The 10,638-nt window shown below is 26.9% G+C and overlaps 1 protein-coding gene across 6 annotated transcripts in view; it reads left to right on the forward strand.

Annotated features, from left to right (window-relative positions):
* The window catches only part of Mf (myofilin), a 32,754-nt gene extending 22,381 nt beyond the window's left edge, over positions 1–10,373 (forward strand). For 2 of the 6 annotated variants that reach the window (XM_065499218.1, XM_065499219.1), the window contains exons 6-9: positions 2,994–3,326; positions 6,317–6,562; positions 8,895–9,131; positions 9,476–10,373. In XM_065499218.1, the coding sequence (XP_065355290.1) occupies positions 2,994–3,326; positions 6,317–6,562; positions 8,895–8,920 (605 nt within the window). In that variant the 3' untranslated portion in view covers positions 8,921–9,131; positions 9,476–10,373. Of the gene's footprint in view, positions 1–2,993; positions 3,327–6,123; positions 6,144–6,316; positions 6,563–8,894; positions 9,132–9,475 lie in introns of those variants that run through there. The other 4 variants (XM_065499221.1, XM_065499220.1, XM_065499222.1 and 1 more) reach the window with 4 other exon arrangements.
* The last annotated feature ends 265 nt before the right edge of the window (positions 10,374–10,638 follow it).

A 10,638-nucleotide genomic window follows, 5' to 3' on the forward strand; every position in this document is an offset into this window, starting at 1 on the left:
CTTGACTTTTCTATAGAAATTATGACATTTCCAAAGAAAAGTAATCGATAATTTGACTTTTCTATAAAAAAGTTATCGATAACTTGACTTTTCCAAAAAAAAGTTATCGATAACTTGAATTTTGCAAAGTAAAGTTATCGAGAACTTGACTTTTGCAAAGAAAAGTTATCGATAATATTACTTTTGCAAAAAAAAGTTATCAATAACTTGAATTTACCAAAGAAAAGTTATCGATAACTTGTCTTTTCGAAAAACACTTCTCGATAACTTGACCTTTTCATAGAAAAGTAATCTATAACTTGACTTTTCTATAGAAAAGTTATCGATAACTTGACTTTTCTATAGAAAAGTTATCGATAACTTGACTTTTCTATAGAAAAGTTATCGATAACTTGACTTTTCTATAGAAAAGTTATCGATAACTTGACTTTTCTATAGAAAAGTTTTCGATAACTTGACTTTAACAAAGAATAGTTATCGATAACCTGACTTTTCCAAAGAAAAGTTATCGATATCTTGACTTTTCCAAAGAAAAGTTATCGATATCCTGACTTTTCCAAAGAAAAGTTATCGATAACATGACTTTTCTATAGAAAAGTTATCGATAACATGACTTTTCTATAGAAAAGTTATCGATAACATGACTTTTCCAAAAAAAAGTTATCGATAACTTGACTTTTCCATAGAAAAGTTATGGATAACATGACTTTTCCAAAAGAAAGTTATCGATATCATGATTTTTCCAAAAAGAAGTTATCGATATCTTGACCTTTGTAAAGAAAAGTTATAGATAACTTGACTTTTCCAAAGAAAAGTTATTGATAACTTGACTTATCCATAGAAAAGTTATCGATAACTGGACTTTTCCAAAGAAAAGTTATCGATAACTTAACTTTTATAGAAAAATTATCTATAACTTGTATTTTCGAAGAAAAATTCTCGATAACATGACTTTTCCAAAGAAAAGTTATTGATAACATGACTTTTCCATAGAAAAGTTATCGATAATTTTACTTTTGCAAAGAAAAGTTATCGATAACTTGACTTTTCCAAAGAAAAGTTATCGATAACTTGACTTTTCCATAGAAAAGTTATCGATAACTTGACTTTAACAAAGAATAGTTATCGATAACCTGACTTTTCCAAAGAAAAGTTATCGATATCCTGACTTTTTTAAAGAAAAGTTATCGATAGCTTGACTTTTAAAAAGAAAAGTTATCGATAACATGACTTTTCTATAGAAAAGTTATCGATAACTTGACCTTTCCAAAAAAAGTTATCGATAACTTGACTTTTCTATAGAAAAGTTATCGATAACATGACTTTTCCAAGGAAAAGTTATCGATAACATGACTTTTCCAAGGAAAAGTTATCGATATCCTGACTTTTCCAAAGAAAAAGTTATCGATATCTTGACTTTTGCTAAGATAACTTCATCTTTCCAAAGAAAAGTTATCGATAACTTGACCTTTCCAAAGAAAAGTTATCGATATCTTGACTTTTGCAAAGAAGAGTTATTAATAACATGACTTTTCCAATGAAAAGTAAAGTTTTCTTTGGAAAAGTCAAATTATCGATTACTTGACTTTATTGATATTTTGATTTTTATATAGAAAATGTATCGATTGCTTTGGTTTTATGTAGAAACGTTTTCGAAATCTTTCATTTTCTTTTGTAAAGTTATCGATAAGTTTTATTTGCTATAGACTATTTTTCGATTCCTTTTTTCTCCATTGAAACATTTTTTTTCAATAAAATGTCTGAAATGTTTGAGCAAAAATCCATATATGACCTTAAAGATAGTATTTTGCTGAAATGTCCATTAAAACTCTTCCGTTCTGAGAATAACAGCTGAATATTTTTGTTAAATGCATGACGTCACTTGAAAACGGTTTGGTGGCAACCAAACTGAAGGCCATAATTGGAATTTTCTGAGAATTGTTTTTAACAATTTTTGTTCAGTTGATTGAATCACTTGTACGAAAAGTGAAAACAAATGACAGTTAAAACAGTCCCTTATATGTTAATTGTTTTACATTTTACTCTTTTTATTTGTCTACTAATTTCTATAACTTTAATGATTTGTATTTTGAGGTTACGTTGTTGGTAAGTACTAATACTTCTATAACTTTTGTTAATTAAAATTTAAAAACAAAACTTAATTTGTACTAAATTTGACACTGACTTAAAGAAACGACACCAAAACTTTAATACCAACCTTAAGGCTGTTTACTGCAGTATCATTGAAATGCACATTACATGGATTAACTGTAAAGAATATTTAAATTAGATTAGTTCTAGATATAAAAATTTTACTTTCACATTAATATCATTCAGACGCCCTAATATTTAAATTGTTAGGTGGCGTATAATTGTTAAACATTTAAGTCAATAAATATTTCACATACGTGACGTGGTCTCCATAACAGTTAGTATGCCAAAAGCTTTATATAAAATAACAACAATATGATATTTAAATATTTGTGCACACATATGTATGTATTTTAACGCTGAGATTGAAATTTCATAGAATTTTCCACATGACCACACACACAGAACGAATGAATACTTTTTTGTATATGCAACAACATGTTGCAGCTTGCCGCAAATGTCTGTAATATACAACAGCATGAATTCTAGCAGATAACATTATGTGACCTTTGGCGTTCATATTTATTTCATTATTTCACCATTAAAGTCAAATTAATTCAAGCACATTTAAATAATTCGCATGTTTTCATTTGAATTTTTTAAATAAAATGTTTCAGTTTAATTATGCAAAATACTGTTGTTATCTATTTGCACGCACAAATATGAACCACAACTTGGCAATAATTTCTCATACATTTCAACAAAAAATTAAACAAACATAAGTACGTTATGAACTGCAATGTGTTTCCAAAACAAAAAAAGAAGATAAACAATTTCATTAGACTAGAAAGTTAAAGTTAAAGAAAATTAATAATTTTTAAAAATTTATTTTCATTTTACAGCTCGCCGCTCTCCCACCCCAGCACCATCACGTTACAGACGTGCCGGCAGTGAACCCTATGTTCCACCACCAACCTACTTGAACCGTGCTCCCAGTGCTGCTCGTGCTCCATCTATGTTCGATCGTGCACCATCTGTATTCGATCGTGCCACCAGCTTGGCTCCCTTCACCAGACCCTTGTTCCGTGCCAGTTCATTGGAACCCTTGGATGAACTCTTTGCCAGTAAGTTAGAAAACCCAAATGTATTCGAGCGTGCTGGCTCACCAAGTCCCACTCCCGTTAAGGCTGGTCGCTGGGGACCTCGCCCCACTGAAGTTGCCTATGATGCTGATGGTAAACACTCACAATCAAATGAAAACAAAATTTCAAAATTTTATATTTTCAATTTGCTCTAAAATATTGGAATGCTAAATGTGTTTTTTTTATGTTAATTCGTTTTTCATGTTCCTAATAGGAATTGAAATTTCAAAGCGTAGTTTAGAGTAACTGGTAAAATTATGTTGAGATTTATTTTCAAAATAATTTTACCAGTAGAGAAAATTGCTTAAAGCTTTTTTTTTTGTGTTACACAATTTGAATTTAAATGAAATTTGGCTTTAAAAGTGTTTATTTTTATTTTACACACATGTCTTTAAATGTGGCCAGAAGCATCAGCGCAAGTTTGTACCCATTGTGATTGGCAACCGTTTTTTTTTTTATTGTCTATAAATGAACCAGTGTCAGCTATGAATTTGATTTATTATTTGGTCTTGCTTTTGTGGAAATGTTCTTTAACTTAATCACTTTTTTATAACGGGATGATTTTGTAAAGTAAAGAACATTTCTGAATTTCCATTATCTCTCCAAATCTCTGTATGATGACTAGATGATTTGATAATGTTCTTTGATTTATTATTATTTATATTCATTTCATTAACATTCCATTATTAGTTTCATAAAATAATGTCACAAATTTGCAACTTATAGAAAATTTATTGATGACATAGCTATTTTATAGAAAAGTTATTGCTTTGCTATTCCATAGAAAAGTTGCTATTCTATAGAAAAGTTATCAATAACTGTGCTATTCCATAGAAAAGTTATCAATTACTTTGCTATTTCATAGAAAATTGATCAATTACTTGGCTATTCCATAGAAAAGTTGCTATTCTATAGAAAAGTTATCAATAACTTAGCTATTTCATAGAAAATTTATCAATTACTTTGCTATTCTATAGAAAAGTTATCAATAACTTTGCTATTCCATAGAAAAGTTGCTATTCTATAGAAAAGTTTTCAATAACTGAGCTATTTCATAGAAAAGTTATCAATTACTTTGCTATTCTATAGAAAAGTTATCAATAACTTTGCTATTCCATAGAAAAGTTATCAATAACTTTGCTATTCCATAGAAAAGTTGCTATTCTATAGAAAAGTTATCAATAACTTTGCTATTTCATAGAAAATTGATCAATTACTCTGCTATTCTATAGAAAAGTTATCAATAACTGTGCTATTCTATAGAAAAGTTATCAATAACTTTGCTATTCCATAGAAAAGTTGCTATTCTATAGAAAAGTTTTCAATAACTGCGCTATTTCATAGAAAAGTTATCAATTACTTTGCTATTCTATAGAAAAGTTATCAATAACTTTGCTATTCGATAGAAAATTGATCAATTACTCTGCTATTCTATAGAAAAGTTATCAATAACTTTGCTATTCCATAGAAAAGTTTCTATTCTATAGAAAAGTTTTCAATAACTATGCTATTTCATAGAAAAGTTATCAATTACTTTGCTATTCTATAGAAAAGTTATCAATAACTTTGCTATTCCATAGAAAAGATGCTATTCTATAGAAAAGTTATCAATAACTTTGCTATTCCATAGAAAAGTTGCTATTCTATAGAAAAGTTATCAATAACTTTGCTATTCCATAGAAAATTGATCAATTACTCTGCTATTCTATAGAAAAGTTATCAATAACTTTGCTATTCCATAGAAAAGTTGCCATTCTATAGAAAAGTTATCAATAACTTTGCTATTCCATAGAAAAGATGCTATTCAATAGAAAAGTTTTCAATAACTGCGCTATTTCACAGAAAAGTTATCAATTACTTTGCTATTTCATAGAAAAGTTATCAATAACTTTGCTATTCCATAGAAAAGTTATCAATAACTTTGCTATTCCATAGAAAAGTTATCAATAACTTTGCTATTCTATAGAAAAGTTATCAATTACTTTGCTATTTCATAGAAAATTGATCAATTACTTTGCTATTCTATAGAAAAGTTATCAATTACTTTGCTATTCTATAGAAAAGTTATCAAAAACTTTGCTATTCCATAGAAAAGATGCTATTCAATAGAAAAGTTTTCAATAACTGCGCTATTTCACAGAAAAGTTATCAATTACTTTGCTATTCAATAGAAAAGTTATCAATAACTTTGCTATTCCATAGAAAAGATGCTATTCAATAGAAAAGTTTTCAATAACTGCGCTATTTCACAGAAAAGTTATCAATTACTTTGCTATTTCATAGAAAAGTTATCAATAACTTTGCTATTCCATAGAAAAGTTATCAATAACTTTGCTATTCCATAGAAAAGTTGCTATTCTATAGAAAAGTTATCAATAACTGCGCTATTTCATAGAAAATTGATCAATTACTTTGCTATTCTATAGAAAAGTTATCAATTACTTTGCTATTCTATAGAAAAGTTATCAAAAACTTTGCTTTTCTATAGAAAAGTCATCAATTACTGTGGTATTCTATAGAAAAGTCATCAATTATTGTGCTATTCCATAGAAAAGTTATTAATAACTTTGCTATTCTATAGAAAATCTATCAATCACATATTCATTCTCCTTTTCATTTCCTTCTCCCGCTCGCCTTTATATTCCTGCTCCTTCCTTCTCTTAGTTTTTTTTTTGTTTACATCCCTTAAGAAAAACGAAAACTTTTGATATTATTTCCCAAATCTTGAAATATCTTAAATCCCAAACCTTTAACTGATGATCTAAAGAAGAAAAAAATAATAATTTCAATTTGAACAGCATTTACGCATGGATTAATATCAAAATTTATTTTTGTTTTTTTTATTTGTTTTCTGTGTTTTTTTCTCTTCATTTAAACGACTAAATTTTAGTGTAAAATCAAAACAAAATCAAAATCACATCTAAAACACAACAAACAAAATTACACAACATTTTTCTTTGTACCCCCCTACATCACTATTGTTAAACTGCAACAACAAACAAAATTAAAAAAAAAAATAATTAACAAAAATTTGAAAAAAAAAATATCCAAAAAAATCATCTATATACGTTCGCCCTTCCTAGGACTTCCCATCTTCCATCCCAGAAACCGCTTCAGGGATATGTTGGAACCCAACCCAAATGCCCCCATCTCAGCCTTCACTCGTGATCCCTTCTGGTGGGATATGGATGATTTAGCTCCCATTCGTGCTCACTCACCATTCCGTGCCACATCGGTGCCACGCGGTGGTTCCGTTGCCAGGGATTCGTTCTTGTCGCCCGTTAAGAATCGTTACTTGTGGACAAGACACCCCGTCAGACCATTGACTCGTAAGTATTAAATGTTGCAGTTTTTTGTTGAATTATTATTATAAATTCTTTTTTGAATTTTGTTTTGTAATATAAATTGTATTTATTTTTGTAAAAAAAAGATTCCCTCCCTTTTAGAAAACCTTTAGTTTTACAATAGTTGGGTTTTATTAACTGGTCCCAGTGTAAATATACAGTCCTGTTTGTATGCTGTGACTAAAACAAATTTAATTTAAATTCATTAAATATACATTTGTAATCTTTATACATGGATTCTTTTACACGAAATCAATGAATATGTTTATAAATATTGAAAATTTGATTTGAATTATGGATAAAGCTCTTGAAATTTAAAGCGAAATAGTTCTGTAACTTTGTTTAGTTTAAATATTTAGGTGTCTTACCTACATTACCACGATTTCTGGTTATATGTTAACTTGTGGTTATACTGTCGACTAAAATAATGTTTGTAGGAAAGATGTCAGTATAAATTTAAGTTAAAACATAACTGTACATTGTGATAATTGGGATAAAGCTTTTTTTATGCTATCAGAAAGTTTTCAAGCTTAAGATCTTGAAATGCTTAAGTTAGGAGGTGTATAAAGCTAAAGAATATAATAATGAAGACAGGACTAAAATTTGAAGCTAAATTCTCTGTAAAAAGCTTAAAATTTTGCTAAGAATGAAAGCTTGTTTATTGTTTTTAAATTTATAGAGAATGAAATAGAAAATGAATAGACAACTTTAATTAGCTATAGAAAAGTTATTGATAACTTTAATTTTCCATAGAAAAGTTATCGATAACTTGACTTTTCTATAGAAAAGTTATCGATAACTTGACTTTTCTATAGAAAAGTTATCGATAACTTGACTTTTCTATAGAAAAGTTATCGATAACTTGACTTTTCTATAGAAAAGTTATCGATAACTTGACTTTTCTATAGAAAAGTTATCGATAACTTGACTTTTCTATAGAAAAGTTATCGATAACTTGACTTTTCTATAGAAAAGTTATCGATAACTTGACTTTTCTATAGAAAAGTTATCGATATCATGACTTTTCTATAGAAAAGTTATCGATATCATGACTTTTCTATAGAAAAGTTATCGATATCATGACTTTTCTATAGAAAAGTTATCGATATCATGACTTTTCTATAGAAAAGTTATCGATATCATGACTTTTCTATAGAAAAGTTATCGATATCATGACTTTTCTATAGAAAAGTTATCGATATCATGACTTTTCTATAGAAAAGTTATCGATATCATGACTTTTCTATAGAAAAGTTATCGATATCATGACTTTTCTATAGAAAAGTTATCGATATCATGACTTTTCTATAGAAAAGTTATCGATATCATGACTTTTCTATAGAAAAGTTATCGATATCATGACTTTTCTATAGAAAAGTTATCGATATCATGACTTTTCTATAGAAAAGTTATCGATATCATGGCTTTTCTATAGAAAAGTTATCGATATCATGACTTTTCTATAGAAAAGTTATCGATATCATGACTTTTCTATAGAAAAGTTATCGATATCATGACTTTTCTATAGAAAAGTTATCGATATCATGACTTTTCTATAGAAAAGTTATCGATATCATGACTTTTCTATAGAAAAGTTATCGATATCATGACTTTTCTATAGAAAAGTTATCGATATCATGACTTTTCTATAGAAAAGTTATCGATATCATGACTTTTCTATAGAAAAGTTATCGATATCATGACTTTTCTATAGAAAAGTTATCGATATCATGACTTTTCTATAGAAAAGTTATCGATATCATGACTTTTCTATAGAAAAGTTATCGATATCATGACTTTTCTATAGAAAAGTTATCGATATCATGACTTTTCTATAGAAAAGTTATCGATATCATGACTTTTCTATAGAAAAGTTATCGATATCATGACTTTTCTATAGAAAAGTTATCGATATCATGACTTTTCCACAGAAAAGTTATTTATAGCTTTTGTTTTTTATAGAAGTTTAATCTTTAGCTGGGTTTTTCTATAGTAAAGTAGCCGATAACTTTATATTTGAGTTTCTCTGAACATTTATTTTTTATTAAGTAAAAGCTTTCGTTTTATTTCAGCTTTTTGTCTGATAAACAAAGTTGCTGTAAAAACGGCTTTTATTTAAATTAAAGCTTTCTACAGAGTCGTTTAATTTAGATTAGTATTATAAGCAGAGTTGTATATAATTAGTAGTATAACAAAGAAAAACGTATGAAACGTAACTGTTATACTAGTATATAAATTTTAAGTTTCTTTCTGTTTATTAAAATTTAACCCTAATTTTTTTCTTATTGAAAAAATTTCTTATTTCACTTATCAACAGCTGAAGAAGAGGCTATATTTGAATAAATTCATAATAAAAACTTTCGAGCTGTAAAAGAAATACTCTAATAATTGTAATAAAAAAAACGAACTACACCAAAAAAATAAAATAAATAAATAAAAAAAAAACTTACAGCAACTCATCTACGAATTAATAAAAAAAATTTCAAATAAAAAAACGAATTTTGAGAACTAACCCAAGCACTAAAATGCACAAAACAAACGAAAAAAAAAATTGGTAAGAAAAGTTTAATACAAAAATTGCATGTGGTAGAAATCGAAAGTAGAAAAACAAACATTTAAAATTGTATAGAAACAATATTAGAAAATGTTTAAAAAGTATATAAACACCACACAATCCACAAAATTACCCAAAATTCCTGTATTTCTTTAAATTAAAAACAAACCTTACTTACAAGTAGTTTTGGTATTAAAATTTAGTTTGCAAAAAAGTAGTATTTAGTAGTAGAATTTACAAGCTTTTGGTATTTAGTTTCTTATATTTAAGTTTGATATTTGTGTTGTTCTTTTTTTATTTATAAAAAAAAACTAATTAATTGTTTTATTTCAACACTTTTCCAGCTCATCGCTCTCTTTTGTAAATTGTGAAGCTTCGTTTTTACTAAAAAAAAAACCTAGCAAAACGAAAAAAAGGCCTCAATACAAAAAACGATTCTTACAAAGCAACTCAATAGCGAAATTCGAAACGAAGAAGATTTTTTCAACTTTAAACCAACATTTTACTCTTTCTCTCTCCAAATAAGCGCTCCAAACTGCACAACCTCATCATAAACAACAACAAAAAACTACCATTAAAATCATGACAACAACAACAACAAATGCCTAAGTGTCATTTACATCACCTCTCGCAAAATATTTTTTTTTATTTTTTTATTATTAATTTTCTATATTTTCTTTTGTTATTTTCTGTGTAAAATATTGTATTTAAAAAAAAAAATAAAATTTAAAAAAAGCATGTTAAAAAATGTATAAAAAAAATAATAAAATGATTTACATTTAAGTTTGTAAAAAAAGTAATTTTTTAAAAGCTTGTTCCTTTTTGTATACGATAAATAGAAAGAAAAAACAAACACCAACAACAACAAATATTTGTATTTTATTGAAAAAAAAAAATATGTCAAGTGTCAAATGCACTGTCAAGTTCCAATGTACTCTCTCTCTCTATTAAAACAGCATACCATTACATCTACTACACTAACATCATTTTGTTTGTGGTATTGCAAAAAACAAAAACAATTTTAAATAAATAAAACACAAACTGTCATTTATTTGAAAATGTTAAATTTATTTAGTTTATAAAATTTAATTTAAAACCAAATAACATTTTTTTGTGTAATAAAAACAACAAAATAATTCATGTCTGCCAAAAATTCTATTAATAATAATATTAAAAAACAAATAAATAAATTTTGTAATAAAATTACAATTGAAAACACCAAAAAAAACAAACTCAAACAAATGGAATTTTTATTTAAATAGCTAAGTAGTATCTATAGAACGCTATCGATCATAATTTTATTTAAAAGAAAACTGTAAGGTTTCAAAGTATTCTGAGAAAAACCCTATCAAAACTTAAGACAAAACTTGCAAAAAAACATACCACGCAAAGTTTTAAGAAGATTCTATTAGTTTATAAAAATGATTAAAGTTAGAAATTTTTCAAAATAAAAAATTATATTGAAAAATCTGCTTATGTTGTGCTTTTCTAAAACTAAAGGCCTTAA

This window comes from Calliphora vicina, chromosome 1, assembly GCF_958450345.1.
Source record: "Calliphora vicina chromosome 1, idCalVici1.1, whole genome shotgun sequence".
NCBI classification, from domain to species: Eukaryota; Metazoa; Arthropoda; class Insecta; order Diptera; family Calliphoridae; genus Calliphora; species Calliphora vicina.